Source organism: Lathyrus oleraceus, chromosome 5 (assembly GCF_024323335.1).
Source record: "Lathyrus oleraceus cultivar Zhongwan6 chromosome 5, CAAS_Psat_ZW6_1.0, whole genome shotgun sequence".
In the NCBI taxonomy this organism is placed as follows: Eukaryota; Viridiplantae; Streptophyta; class Magnoliopsida; order Fabales; family Fabaceae; genus Lathyrus; species Lathyrus oleraceus.
Window position 1 is genome coordinate 113,522,257 of NC_066583.1, and position 16,150 is coordinate 113,538,406.

Sequence of the window (16,150 nt, forward strand, 5' to 3'; positions counted from 1 at the left end):
TTATTATATGTATAGTCTGTTTAGAACTGTTATCTCATGTTATGAACTATTAGGAATTGTTTAGAACTGTTATGAATTGTTTTGTTATGAAATGTTTTGTAGGAAAACATCCTTTGAGAATACCTACTCGCACGTTGTGTTTCCAACAAATGGACCACAACTATGACATGTGAGTGACTATGTACCAGTTTCTCCACCAATGATGAGATGAGCAATGGGTCGTTTAAAGAAGCTGAGAAACAAGACAAATGATGAGCCAAGGAATCCATATGTTCTATCAAGGAGGTTTGCAATTGTAACTTGTAAAAAGTATGGTCAAGTGGGTCATAACAAGAGGAGTTGTGAATGTTGGTCTTTAGTCACATCTTTTGGTATGTTATGTTGGTTTGTCGTAATGAACCTGGTTTGATGTAATAAATATGATATTTTGTTATATGATGTTTACTTCATTTTGTTATTCATTGTTAAACAAATCTGGTTTCGTTATGTTTTGTGTGTTATTTTGCTATTCATTGTTTAAAATGAACATGGCCTGTTATGTTTTGTTATTCATTATGTATTAGACCAGGTTTTGTTATCTAATGTAATGAACATACCAAATATTCAACAACATATGTTTTGTTATCTGCAATAAGTTTTAATGTACAAGTATCAATAACATTGAACATATCAATTAGCATTCAATAATAAAGCAGAATTTCATTATAATTGAAGAATTACATTTCAATAATGAACTCTGAATTACATTAGAATTGAAGCAGAATTACAACCTAATCAAATAACAACTAATCAACTAAACACCTATTTCATTAGAATTGAAGCAATGGTCTTCATCAAGTTGAACTTCAACTACTTCTTCAAAAATTGCATCTTCATATTCATTTCTTCATCTCTAATATTAGCATGTTTAACCTTCTGCTTCTCATAGGTTAAATTGCATAATGTAGAGATAACTTCCTTTGCTCTAAGGTTGATTTCATCGTCCAATCAAATAAAGTGGTTACATTTCTTGTAACCATGTATCGGGAACAGAAATGGAGAAGCATGAAGATACATCAATGGTGAAATTCTTAAAACAACATAAAAATCTAAATAAACAATTTCATACCTTATACATACCACAATCATAGAATCGATAACCTGGATTTGCATCTGTTTTTGCCGTCATCAATGGCACATCAAGACCGCATTTGCATTCGTTACTCACGCAACGAAATTTGTTGTTACTGTTGCTTACGGATTTCTGAGACATTCTAGATTAAGAAGAATCTAACCAAGCATTTTCTGAATGAGCCCCTAACAACTTTTCCAATTTATCAAAATAAATCTCATTTAGAAGAATCTAACCAAGCATTTAAAAGGGGGAAAAAACTCACCGTCTTTGGCATCTCCACCATAAAATATCAAATCAATACTCATCAAAGAACCAGTAAGGAAATGCACTAATTAGTTTACAATACCATACTCCTAAGTATATCTCCTACCCCATATTCATGCCAAGACCATTACATATCTACATGAACAAATAGGACCAAGAAAGTAACTAAAGCTATTTGAAAAAAGGAAAATCATGGAATCTATGCATTGGACTAAACTCCTCCAAGAGTAGAATGCATGTTATAGAACAAAGCACAAGTGAACAGCCATTCATTAAAATGCAATAAAGGTTCTTCAAGTACAAGTGACAATGCACTTATCTTAAAGTTACCATGACTCAATCTATTAACTTTTTCTTTAATGGCTATCCACTTGCGGTTTCCATTATAATGTTCACCCTGTACTTTAGAGGATGCTAAATTTTTATGCAAGTCATTTCTCTACCTATGAGTAGCAAAATAAGCAATATAACAGCATGGCATTGGCATCACAACTTTATAGTTAATATGTAGTAAATAACTCAATTTTCTCTCCCAAAGTCACACACGAGAAACCTTACACCCACAACCATACTTGCTTTACTCTCTAAAGCTCACCCAGTGTTTTATATTAGCTAAATTCTTAAACAAGTATTATATCTGCTCAATAAGAAGACAAACAAACATTTCATACAACATTGCAAACAAAATGACCACAAGCTCGTGGTAAATATACACTAAAGAATCAAATCACCTCCCCACATAACAAAGCTATGGTTCCCTATGCATAATGCAAGCTAGTTAAAATGAAACCCCTATCATATCTCATTTCTTAAGGTTAAAAACTGCCTCAGATTCATTTGGTCAGAGAATTATTTATGAGCTATGTAAGTTTGTATGTAATAGTAACATACATCACAAATCATATCGGAATACAATGATTGTTAGAATTAATTATGATTGTAGATATACCCTGCTATGGCAGCAACGTGTGAACTCACATGGCTAAAACAATTACTCCAACAACTCAAATTCGGAGACGTCAAGGCAATGAGATGAATTTGTGACAACCAAGGTGCATTTCATATTGCCTCCAATCCAATTTTTCATGAAAGAACTAAGCACATAGAGATCGACGGCCACTTTGTAAGAGACAAGGTTCTTGCAGGAGAAATGATAACTGATTTTGTTGGTTCAAATGATCAATTGGCTCACATATTTCCTAAATCCGTTAGAGGACCTCGGGTTGAATCTATTTGTAACAAGCTTGGTGCATATAACATGTATGCTCCAATTTGAGGAGGAGTGTTAGAATTAATTATGATTGTAGATACTCTAGAGTGATTGATAGTTATTCCTAGACTAAACAACTTCCTAGGTTAGTGCTTATTCATTAAGCTTTAATGTATTTATTGTAACACTAGTATAAATACAAGCAGTGTGATCTAGCTTAGGTTACACAGAATTTACAGAATTTCTATAATGATAGTGGACAATACACAAGTGAGACAAATAGAAAACCTGATGGCAGCCTCTCCTTGGTGGGATACAAGTGTTGCTAGTGGATTAAAGATTTTGTTGAGCTCATGAATAGTGGACTCAAATGAAGAGCTTCTGCTATGCATTGAATTTACTGTCCTGCAATGGAACTACCTGCTAATGGTTGAAACAGACAAACATGAACCTTGACAAACTTTTCAAAACATAATTTCTTTTTCAAATGTAACACAGCATAGACTAGTTTCCAAGCATGCCTGTTTACTAGAGATTATGTGTTGAATATTTTCCAGTCATGTAAAAACAGAAATAGATCATGCCATTTTGAAACATCAAAGAATATTTTTCTTGAAAGTAATAAATGCATCCCTTCCAGACTAAGTTTAAAATTTGATCTAAAGTCTGTGTTTATGCTTGCAATTGTTATACCGTTCTTCCACACCCAACATGTCACGAAGACGGGCAGATGATTCTCCATCAGCGACATCATCAAGAGAAGCAGCAATCTCTGATCCCAGAAGGCTTCGGAGCAGCTTCACACGTACCAACCCAATGTCTTCCTGTGACAAGATTTCAGATGACTTGTTTGTGGATTGACTACCCACACTAAAGCTATTGGCATCAGGTTATGTGTCATCAGCATCTCTGTTTCTCTTCCAGTTACTTGAAAATTCACTACCGCCTGTGAGCTTTCTCAGCAAGGTCTTGTCATACAGTAGACCCTGCATAAGAAACACGTCAGACAATTACTATAATTTTCATTACAAGCAAAAAGTTGGTTGTACAAATTGACAATGATGTTGTCGACTTGAATGCATGATCCGCTGTCGCACACGGGTCAAAAACGAGTTTAAAATTGTAATAAAACGGAAGCGACACTCGAATATCGTATCACAAAGACTCTTGAATGTTATAACCAAACGAATAGAAAAAATGGATTTTTAAGGTTCAAAACTTAAATCGAAGATGATTAAAGGTAAAGGCAAAATTGATAAATAAGCTAATCTATTGTATCGATTTCCGACTTATCATTGATTCTTATAATTTCAATTCCCTAGCGGATTCAATCCCATTCGATTACAATATCCACTGATAAGCGCAAATTGGTATTATATGATGTATGTTCCTAATTTCCGAATTAAGCAAACGGATTTAAGTAGACGCGAATTAAGCAAACATGACTTAATCAAACACGATAACGAAAAAGCTACGCTAACGTGATTATAGTTAAGGATCATACAAACAATCAAATTTAATCAACTCTATCCTATAAGAAACAATCGAATTAAGCAAACGAAAGTAATCGAATTAAGCAAACGAGTTTATAGAAAGAATTGAAAAGAAATTGAAATTAAATTGAAATTAATAAAAACCTCAAATTGGAATTCGAATACAACAGATCAACTCATTGGGAATTGGCTCTCCATGAAATCTTCTAAGCAATATTGTATCATCAAAATTCAGAAGATTTCATGGAGAGCTAATTCTCAAAGAGTTGATCTGTTGTATTCGAATTTCACTTTGAGGTTTTTATTAATTTCAATTTAATTTCAATTCTTCCTATAAACTCGTTTGCTTAATTCAATTACTTTCGTTTGCTTAATTCGATTGTTTCTTATAGGATAGAGTTGATTAAATTTGATTGTTTGTATGATCCTTAACTATAATCACGTTAGCGTAGCTTTTTCGTTATCATGTTTGATTAAGTCGTGTTTGCTTAATTCGTGTCTGTTTAAATCTGTTTGCTTAATTCGGAAATTAGGAACATACATCATATAATACCAATTTGCGCTTATCAGTGGGTATTGTAATCGAATGGGATTGAATCCGATAAGAAATTGAAATTATAAGAATCAATGATAAGTCGGAAGTCGATACAATATATTAGCTTATTTATCAGTTTTGCCTTTACCTTTAATCATCTTCGATTTAAGTTTTGAACCTTAAAAACCCCTTCTTTCTATTCGTTTGGTTATAACATTCAAGAGTCCTTGTGATACGATATTCGAGTGTCGCTTCCGTTTTACTACACTTTTAAACTCGTTTTTGACTCGTGTGCGACAGCGGATCAAATTGGCGCCGTTGCCGGAGATTCTTGATTATATTAATCGTTTTTAGAGTCATAGGTTTAGTGTTCTTGCATTTAGGCCATAGGTTCCTCGCGGTTTTGGCCAATTCGCGTCTAGAATCGAAAAATTCGGTTTTTGGAAAAAGTGAGTCCGATCGAAAATTTGTTCCGTCTATTAGGAGTAGAAAATTTACTCGATCTTTTGTCCCATACTACGGAGTAGTTATGGGATTCCAGCCTCAAATCGCTAAAAAAACCTTTTTTTTTCTATTTTTAATGATTTTTTTACTGTTTTCATAGAGTCGAATAAATCCAAAAAAAATCTCAAAATTCTAATTTTAAGTTATTAGATTAATTTCGGTGTTAGTTTATTTTTCTGAATTTATTTTAATCGTTTTCCTCATTGTGTTTGTTTTTTACTATGGCTGACCAAAGAACTTTAAGGCAGTTAGCTGTCCCTGATGTGAATTATAATGGCCTGCGTATTGAATATCCTGAAGCTGACACTCCTTTTGAACTAAAATCTGGTTTGATACACTTGTTGCCAAAGTTTAATGGTCTTGCAAGTGAGGATCCACATAAACATCTCAAAGAATTCCAGGTTGTGTGCTTTACACCGTTGAGGCCTGAAGGAATAACTGAAGACCATATCAAACTTCGAGCTTTTCCTTTTTCATTGCAGGGTGCAGCAAAGGATTGAATATATTATCTTGAGCCAAATTCGATCACAAGCTGGAATGCTCTAAAAAGAGTGTTCTTAGAGAGATACTTCCCTGCCTCCAGAGCAGCCTCGATTAGAAAAGAGATTTGTGGTATTAGACAAGATAATGAGTCACTTACTGAGTATTGGGAAAGATTCAAGAAATTAATATCTAGTTGTCCTCAGCACCAGATCACCGAGCAACTACTCATCCAGTACTTTTATGAGAGTTTGATACCGATGGATAGGAACATTCTTGATGCTGCTAGTGGTGGAGCACTTGTTGATAAGACTCCAGCTGCTGCCAAAGCCCTTATCGAAAATATGTCACTTAATTCCCAACAGTTCACTACTAGAGACAATTATGTGCAAAGCAAAGGCGTGAATCAAATTCAGGTTTCTTCCAACAAAGCTTTAGAGACCAGAATTGACGAGCTCACTACCTTAGTCAAACAGCTGGCAGTAGCAAAACCTCAAACAACAACAGTGTATGATATTTGTACTTCTCATGAGCACCCGACCGATACTTGTCCTATTTTGAGAGACGTGTCCATTACTGAGTTGCCTCAAGCTTATGCAGCCAACCTTTACAATCAAAACAGGTACAATAATACTTCTGACCTGTCCACCAACAAATACCATCCCAATTGGAGGAACCATCACAATCTTCGATATGGAAACCCACAACAGAGCCCACCTCAAGTGGCTGCCCCTGCACCTTCTGGACCATCTTTAGAAGATCTTGTCAAACAAATGGCCGCCAACAATCTCCAATTCCAACAAAGGACCGATTCTAGCATTCAGACCTTGAACACGCAAATGGGACAACTTGCTACTCAAATAAATAACATGCAAGCCCAAGGGTCTAACCAGCTTCCAGCCCAAACAGTTGTCAATCCAAAGGATTCTAATGCTAATGTGAGTGCGATTTCGTTGAGATCTGGAAAGGTTACATAAACAGCCCCTGAAAAAAATAAAAAAAATTATTGAGGTAACATCTGAACCTGAACCTACTTCATCTAAACATGTTTCATCTGAAAAAATTAAAGAAAAAGAGTATGTGCCACCAGTCCCCTTCCCACATAGAGTTATGAAAAATAAAAGAGTTGAGGAGGGAGACAAGGAAAGAGAGATATTGGATGTTTTTAGAAAAGTTGCGGTAAATATTCCGCTTCTTGATGTAATTAAACAGGTTCCTAAGTATGCAAAGTTTCTGAAGGATTTGTGTACAAATAAGAGGAGGATTAAAGGAAGTGAGAGAGTTAACTTGGGAAGAAATATTTCTACTTTTATTCAGCCCAAGCCTTCATCTGAAAAAGCAGAAGGATCCGAGAACTTTTACTGTCCCTTGTACCATCGGGGATAGTAAATTCGAGAATTGCATGCTTGATTTGGGAGCGGGCATTAATGTTATGCCTACTTCTATTTATAATAACCTTAATCTTGGTCCTTTGCAGCATACAGGTTTGATCGTCCAACTAGCGAACAGGAGCAATGCACACCCGACTGGCGTAGTGGAAGATGTCCTTGTCCAAGTTAACGATTTAATTTTTCCTGCAGATTTTTACATTCTGGACATGGAAGGAGAGACTAAGATAAGCAGAGCTCCCATCATTTTAGGCAGACCGTTCATGAAAACGGAGAAGACAAAAATTGATGTTGACGATGGAACCATGTCCATGGAATTTGGTGACATTGTCGCAAAATTTAACATTTTCGATGCCATGAAACATCCCTTGGAAAAGCATTCTGTTTTTCATATGGAATTGATATCTGAGCTGGTTGAGGACACTTGTTCTGATTTATTTTCACTTGATTTTCCATCTTTATCTGGTTTCGATGATATCTACTCATGTGTTGACTGTACTGACGCTAACCTTTGTGTTGTGTGTGTTGAGATTGATGTTGCCTTGCAGCCTGATACATTTCCTACAGGTGAAGTCGTTGCCGATGAAGTTGTTTTTGCAGTTGATGCTCTTGACATCCCGGTTGCCCCAAGCATTCCATCCATCGAGCAACCCCCGTCTTTAGAGCTGAACCAGCTCCCTGAAAACCTGAAATACGCTTATTTGGAGACTAATGAAAAACTCCCTGTTATTATTTCTTCTAACCTTGATTTCGATCAGGAAGACAAGCTTTTGCAGGTTTTAAAGAAGCACAAGAAGGCAATCGGGTGGACATTAGCCAACCTCCCAGGTATTAGTTCGTCGATGTGCATGCACAGGATATTACTTGAGGACGGAGCGAAAACAATAAGGCAGCCCCAAAGGAGGCTTAATCCTTTGATTCTTGATGTTGTAAACAAGGAGGTAACCAAACTCTTGCAAGCAGGTGTCATTTATCCTATCTCTGACAGTAAATGGGTAAGTCTAGTGCAGGTTGTACCTAAGAAATCAGGACACACAGTGGTAAAAAATGAAAAGAATGAACTTGTTCCCACTAGAGTTCAGAACAACTTGAGAGTTTTTATTGATTACAGGAGATTGAACCAGGCTACGAGAAAGGATCACTTTCCTTTACCGTTCATTGACCAAATGCTTGAACGGCTTGCTGGTAAATCACATTACTGTTTTCTTGATGGTTTTTCAGGTTACTTTCATATTCATATTGCACCGGAAGATCAAGAGAAGACCACTTTTACTTGTCCCTTCTGTACTTTTGCTTACAGGAGGATGCCTTTTGGTCTTTGCAATGCTCCTGGCACTTTCCAGCGATGCATGATTAGCATTTTTTCTGATTTCATTGAAAATTGCATGGAAGTCTTTATGGACGAGTTCACTGTCTATGGTTCCTCTTTTGATGCATGCTTGAGCAGTTTAAGCTTGATTTTAGAAAGATGCATCGAAACTGATCTCGTTTTAAATTATGAAAAATGTCACTTTATGGTTGATCAGGGAATTGTATTGGGTCACATGATTTCAGAAAAAGGAATTTTTGTTGACCCTGCTAAAATAGATGTGATTTCTACACTGCCTTACCCTTCTTGCGTTCGCGAGATTCGTTCTTTTCTTGGTCATGCAGGTTTTTACAGGTGTTTCATCAAGGATTTCAGCAAGATAGCTCTTTCGCTGTCAAACTTGTTGAAGAATGATGTCACTTTCAACTTTGATGACAAATGCAAACAAGCATTTGACTTCTTGAAGAAAGCATTGACCTCCGCTCCCATAATCCAGCCACCAGACTGGACCCTCCCTTTTGAGATTATGTGTGATGCGTCTAATTACGTTGTTGGGGTTGTCCTTGCATAAAGGGTTGACAGGGCTGCCCATGTTGTTTACTATGCTTCTAGAACTTTAGATTATGCACAGTCAAATTTGACTACCACTAAAAAAGAACTGCTAGCTATTGTTTTTTCTCTTGATAAATTCAGATCATATTTGATAGGTTCCAAGGTTGTTGTTTTTACTGACCATGCAGCATTAAAGTACTTGTTGAAGAAGCCGGATGCAAAACCGAGATTGATTCGGTGGATGTTGTTGCTCCAAGAATTTAATGTAGAGATTAAAGACAAAAGTGGAGCTGAGAACTTAGTGGCTGACCACTTGAGCAGGATAGAGAGAGATGCAGATCCTTTTCCTATTCAAGATGACTTTCCTGATGAGCAGCTTTTTCTTTTGCATGGGATTACACCTTGATTTGCTGACATTGTTAATTTTCTTGTTGCTGGTGTTTTTCCTACAAGTGCATCTAGATCACAGATTCACAAACTCAAGAGTGATGCCAAACATTATGTTTGGGATGATCCATATCTTTGGAAGTTTGGTAATGATCAGGTAATTAGGAGATGTGTCTCCGACTATGAGATTGAATCCATTTTGAAATTTTCTCATGCATCTCAAGTCGGCGGACACTTTGGTCCGCAAAGGACTGCAAGAAAAGTCCTTGATTCAGGTTTCTATTGGCCAACTGTTTTTAAGGATGCTTATGAGACTTACCGCACTTGTAAAGAGTGCCAGATAGCAGGTACAAACATCACTCGCAAGAGTGAAATGCCTCAGTAGCCTATGCTTTTCTGTGAGGTATTTGATGTATGGGGAATCGACTTCATGGGTCCCTTTCCTGTATCATTTGGTTTCCTTTACATTTTGCTTGTTGTTGATTATGTTTCAAAGTGGGTGGAAGCTATCCCCACTAGGACTAATGATTCTAGAGTTGTTGCAGATTTTGTCAGGTATAATATCTTTTGCAGGTTTGGAATACCACGAGCTATCATAAGTGACCAAAGCACTCATTTCTGTAACCGCACCATGGAAGCTTTGCTCCGGAAGTATGGAGTTGTGCACAGAGTCTCTACTGCATATCACCCACAAACTAATGGGCAAGTTGAGATCTCAAACAGGGAGATCAAACAGGTTTTAGAGAAAATGGTGCAGCCAAACAGGAAGGACTGGAGTCGTCGTCTAGAAGACGCACTTTGGGCCCAAAGAACAGCTTTCAAGACACTCATTGGGATGTCTCCTTATCGACTTATTTTTTGTAAGGCATGTCATCTTCCTGTTAAGATAGAACACCGTGCTTATTGGACGGTGAAAAGTTGTAATTTGGAGATGCAACAAGCAGGTATTTAATGAAAACTCCAATTACAACAGCTGGAAAAGCTTAGACTAGAGGCTTATGAAAGCTATAGGATTTATAAAGAGAAAACTAAGCACTTCCATGATAAAATGATTTCTAAGAAGGAATTTTCTGTGGCCAACAGGTTTTACTGTTTAACTCCCACCTTAAGCTTATGGCTGGGAAACTTCGATCCAAATGGATTGACCCTTTTGTTATTACTAATGTTTTTCCTTATGGTGCAGTAGAAATAAAAAGTGCAGGTACTAACAAGACTTTCAAAGTCAATGGGCAGCGCTTGAAGCTATTCCATGGAAGTTCAATGACTGAAGATGTCGGCATATAGGAGCTTTCTTTGGAAGCATCTAACTACCCTGCAACTTGACCAGGGAGTCTTTCTTTCCTTCTCTCTATTTTATTAGTAATGTCTTTTCATTGAGGGCAATGCTTATTTCAAGTGTGGGGGAGGAAAATCGTTTGTTTCGTTTGTTTTCCTTATTTTTGTTAGTGTTCTGTTTGTTTTCAGTCATAAAAAAATAAAAATAAAAATGCTTCTTGAAAGTTTTAGGCTATAGACTGACTAATTTGAGATTAGTTTGCGGAGACTTGGGAAAAATTCACAAGATCGGTATCGTCTTAACACCGTAAGTCTCCTACATATGGAAATTGATTCGAATTCTTATTATGTTTTAGCCTTGAATTCTCATTCTCTAACAGCTCTTGAGTAGTTTATTTCAGCAATCAGCACTATCTCACACACACTCTACGCAGGGAAGCCGATGAATATAAGTGAGTGTTCCGAAAAAGAAAAAAAAGAGAAAGAAAAGGGAATGCACCTTCTAAGTTTGGTGATCCTCACCCGGTCACTTAACCCAACGGATGTAGAACCTTCAAAAAAAATTTTGAAAATAAGACTCGTTGTCAGTTGGTTCAGCAGTTTCTGGTGCTGAACTTGGTAGGGCGGATTACGGTCCGATCCCCCGCAACTACAACTGAGTAAGCAAAGGGTTATGCCACGTAAGTACTAGAATCCCGTGCAAAAAGGATCAGAGTCACTAACCGGTCGCTTTGCTATGGGTGTGTGGAGATAATGGGCTTAATGTGATTGCGCCTGAATGAAAAAGAGGAAAAAGAGGGATGAGTAAGTTAGGTTTTAACATAATAACATGATTCGAGTTGATTTGTGTATTCAGAAGGTTTATGACTGCACAATTGTGGATTAGTGTTCCTACGATATCCTTAGTGTGCAAGATTAGTACCTATCGATGCAAACTTAACCGAAGAAGACTTGTAGCCTAGGATGAGTAACTAATGGTGTGTTTGTGTTTTCTTTGTTTTATTTTAAATTTTGCTCAGAGTGCAAAAGTTCAAGTGTGGGAGAATTTGATCAGTGCATTTTGATGCACATTCTTCTATATTTATACTTATGCATTTCCATGTTTTAGTTTGGTTATTTTTCCCTTTTAATGTGTTTTTATAATTTATCTTCTTTTTACACTTATTTGTTTTTCGTAGTTTATTTTCATCATTAGCAGTTTGCACAAATAAATTCATAATTGGAGCTAGGAGTATCGGATCGAGGCGTACTATCAGTCGTTGGAAAGCTAAGAGAAAGAGCTACGACTTTCAAGTGAGAAGTTAGTTCGGACTGTAGCATGGTTGAAAAATCCGTTGAAGCCTTCAGCACCAGATTTATATTTTGTGTTGGGTTATTTAGTTTGGATTTGGGTTATGTTTTGACCAAATTAGGTTTATTCTACTTTTCCTATAACCTAAGCAGCCGAAAACAGTACGCGACATCACTATTTACGAAAATTTGAAAGCTTGTACGAATTCCATGGAGAACTAATCCCTCTGATTCAACCTTCCGTAATTCAGGTTCCAAAACTTGAGATTATTATAATGTTAATTTTAGTCTAATTCCTTTTAATGATGATAATCTCAAGTTTTAGAACCTGAATTACGGCAGATCGAATCAGAGGGATTAGTTCTCCATTGAATTCGTACAAGCTTTCAAATTTTCGTGAATAGTGATGTCGTGTACTATTTTCGGCTGCTTAGGTTATAGGAAAAGTAGAATAAACTTAATTTGGTCAAAACATAACTCAGACCCAAACTAAATAACCCAACACAAAATATAAATCTAGTGCTGAAGGCTTCAACGGATTTTTCAACCATGCTACATTCCTAATTAGCTTCTGACTTCTTCATGAAAGTCGTAGCTCTTTCTCTTAACTTTTCAACGACTGGTAGCACGCCTCGATCCGATACTCCTAGCTCCAGTTATGAATTTATTCGTGCAAACTGCTAATGCTGAAAATAAACTGCGAAAAATAAATAAGTGTAAAAAGAAGATAAATTATAAAAACACGTTAAAAGGGAAAAATAACCAAACTAAAACATGAAAATACATAAGTACAAATATAGAAGAATGTGCATCAAAATCCACTAATCAATTCACATAAACCATAATCAATAAGTTACTCTATTCCCATTATATACCTGGAAAAATGTTTTTGTGGCATGATTGACTTTTGCAGAGAACTCGAGACATTCTTAAATTGATTAATGAATAAACCAGGGGGCAACCTTGGAAGAGAGTGACTCAGACTCATCAAAACACAGAGCAAGCAATGCCCTATAAAGAGCACGCAAGTATTCAGCCGGGACGGAGAGAATAATAAAAACAGTACACAACATATATACATACACATAAAAATAAATTCTTCTAAGCCACCAAGTACAAATTATAACATGATTTTGCATATATCATAAAAATTTATAAAGTACAAAGAACAAACCATTGCAAGAAGATTAAGAATAAATTTATAAAGTAGAAACTCGTTAATAGTATGTTTGTGACAAGCATAGAGTTTCTATTGAAATAGATAAAACGTTACATGTGATCGACATCATTCAAACAAATAAAAGTTTACATGTGGGTGAAATCCTTGGGCAGGAAGATAAATCTATGAACATTTGTAAATTTGCATCTGCATCTAAGAGTTTGTCGCTCTGAATTGTCATGCTGCTTAGTAGTCTTGAATTCTGCATTACATATTTTGCAAATCGAAGCTCACAATTTATGGGGCTGTAATTTTCAAGAGAGCATGTTGTAAGATGAGATAAAAGGCATTCTGGAACAATTTTTGGGTCGGACCACTCCCGCTCCAAGTCCCACTCTTTAAAAGAGGGTAGTACATCAACATGAACCTGAATGATAAACAATTGAAGATTTTTAAGATATATAGAAATAGAACTAAATTATAAAAAACATAAAAGGAGAGGGGGCAATGGTAGTAACCTTAGAGACTTCATGAATGATAAGAGTTTGAAGGATGGGGGTATTTTGAAGCAGTTTTCCGAGCCATTGCCACTTGAAAATGGCGAATGGTTCATGGTCAAAGTTGAATATAATGTCGAGGTACGTTAACTTGTGAAACACGCCGCTGTAAACAGAATGTGGGTTCCTGTTCTGCATTGAGTAAGAAAGATGTTAGTATGGAAGAATAAAGTGATAAATTTAGACAAGTGAGAGATATTGACACATACCAGATGTAGGTGGAGATGCTCCACATTATGAAGCCACTCAAACTGAATAAGATAATCGGAAATGTTAGCTCTGATCAAATTGGATATGGTTGAAATATCTGTAGGAGGATACATATTAGGGATCTCTACTCTTAAATCCTTTGTTTCCAACTCCTCTAGAATGGGACAGCCATATACAAGTCTTTCAAGATATTCATGATAAGTGAAAGTGACCGATTCCAAGTGAAGAACTTTGAGTGAAGGAAGTTCAACATTCGGAGCGTTGTTCAATGTCACTCTCTTCAATTTGAGGACCAACAAGTTCAAGCTAGTTAGAACTAAAGGAGGCAATCTGGTTGGGAGGAAGAGATCGATAGTTAGGTTTTCAACTCCATTCATAATTGCCTCAAAAGCAAAACGGTGGAAATCGACGTAGGAGAGGGACTGACATATGAGGTGGAATGAGAGGATGGGTAGTGTATTATCTCGCATATCCATGAAAGAACTGAAGAATTGGAGAAAGGCGAAGGTGGATGGAAAGGATCTGTCATCGAAGTAAAGTTTGAGTTGCTGTGCCCGCCAGAATGGTTTCCAATGCTTTGAAAGGATGCTTGTGGCCACGGCATCTTTAGTCGGAAGGAATGAGAGGATGTGATCGATAAGTACGTCCGGCAAACCGCTTAGTCTGTCCTCTTTTTGTTGAATGCCAACCCTAGGCCTCCGTGACATTGCACTCATCGATGACTTTAACAAGGGAGTCAATAAATTAGAAACAGCCTATCTTTTATAGCCGTCTTGCTCTATCTATTTTACAAAATTAACGATGTGGGACTAGTTTATTAAAAATGTTAATTAAAATTAAATAATTAAACATTCAACCCTTCAATTCAACTTATATTTCATATTTTACTCTAATAACATGTCATTATCACTATTATAATAATTATTAATTCATCTACCTTCCACTTATTGGTAATTTATTTATATAGTGTTCGGTTAATTACGTTGGTTGGAATGTATATAATACCGTAGTTAAATTAAATAAATTTTAAAAAGTCTTTTCTTTTAAATTAGTTTTATTAATAATAAATTAATAGAAAGGATTTTTTGACTTAAAATATTATTGATGACTTTTTTGCTTATATGTCTTTAATAATAAACAATCACGCCTCTAATATTCCTTAGTAAAATATTAAGAAGAAAAATAGGATAATCTATAAATTTTATTTTGTTTTTTTAAGGTTTAGGTTATACTTTGTCAAAGCATTTGTATTCTTGTTCGTTTTTCTACGAATTTTCACAACTGTGACGTCCACAAAACCATCCATTGGAGTCTTAATTTTACGAACTAAGCTCATACCATTTAATTGGACAGTTTTTCCATTGATTTCATTAACAACTTCTTGACTATCAATTTGTAGCTCTATTTGAGTATAACCTTTAGAATGGGTAAATTTTAAACCTTCCACAACACCTCATAGTTACGCACTTGGACCATTACAAATACCTACAATTTTGAGAAACCACCCAACCACTCTCTCACACAATTCCTAGCTAGCCCTTCACAATCAGCTATTTTGTTCTTAACCACTGCACCATCAATATTTATGTTAATCCAATTTGTCTCAAGTCTTTTCAAAATAGTAATCGTAGTTGTTATGCTTCTTTGGTGAATCTCGCTCTGCAGAAAAATATCATGTTGATAACTTCTAACAAATTCCTTGATGACATCAACCATGCTGAAAGGACTGACAAAATTTGGAACATAAATTCTCTAGTTTCTCCAATACCATAGCTGGTAACTAGTAGTGTCCCATATCGATTGTAAATTTGCCTTATTGTCGCCATGCTTCATCTTCAGGTTGAGATCCAACCAAGTTGATAAGTCACGCTCGAATAAGATGTGTTTGTCATTTATTGATAACAGTTGCATTCACACTGGTTTAACATGTTTGCAGTCCCTTTGAAATTCTAGTTAACAGACTATCGATGTCACACAGGATGTTATGACATCCGATTCTGCGCAGACAGGAATGTATACAGCAGGTAAATGTAAGTGCAGTAAATAACACAAGGAATTGTTTACCCAGTTCGGTGTCACACACACCTACGTCTGGGGGCTACCAAGCCAGGGAGGAAATCCACTATTAGCAATATTAATTCAGGCCTTAAACCACCTGTTTAATCCTACACTTAATACCTACCCAATGCAATTTCAATCTTAAACTAAGACCAGAGTTCCTACTCACTCCCCCTCAAGCACCACAGTGATTACAACCTTTAATTGGATTAAAGTTAATGACGAAGTTATACTTCAAACAACTCTTGATTGTGCTTAACAACTTTAATCAAGATACACAGCACTCACGCTTAAAAGCTTAGAGTGACACAACAATTACAACTCAATGAACACCCTAGTCCAATGCAATCATCTAGGTGATAATT

General features: G+C 36.2%; 1 protein-coding gene across 1 annotated transcript; it reads right to left on the reverse strand.

Moving 5' to 3' along the window:
- Positions 1–12,977: 12,977 nt before the first annotated feature.
- Positions 12,978–14,467, reverse strand: LOC127084991 (putative F-box/FBD/LRR-repeat protein At5g62970). Its single transcript, XM_051025554.1, has 3 exons — positions 13,727–14,467; positions 13,479–13,649; positions 12,978–13,387 (listed from the first exon to the last, which is right to left on the reverse strand). Exons 1-3 carry the CDS (start codon positions 14,441–14,443, stop codon positions 13,091–13,093), a joined length of 1,185 nt encoding a protein of 394 aa, XP_050881511.1. The 5' UTR covers positions 14,444–14,467; the 3' UTR covers positions 12,978–13,090.
- Between the last annotated feature and the right edge of the window lie 1,683 nt (positions 14,468–16,150).

Coding starts and splice junctions, on each gene's coding strand:
- LOC127084991 (XM_051025554.1), bottom strand. CDS start 14,443: ATGAGTGCAATGTCACGGAGGCCTAGGGTTGGCATTCAACAAAAAGAG. Junction 13,650..13,726: donor AGCATCTCCACCTACATCTG/GTATGTGTCAAT, acceptor TACTCAATGCAG/AACAGGAACCCACATTCTGT. Junction 13,388..13,478: donor TCATTCATGAAGTCTCTAAG/GTTACTACCATT, acceptor TTTATCATTCAG/GTTCATGTTGATGTACTACC.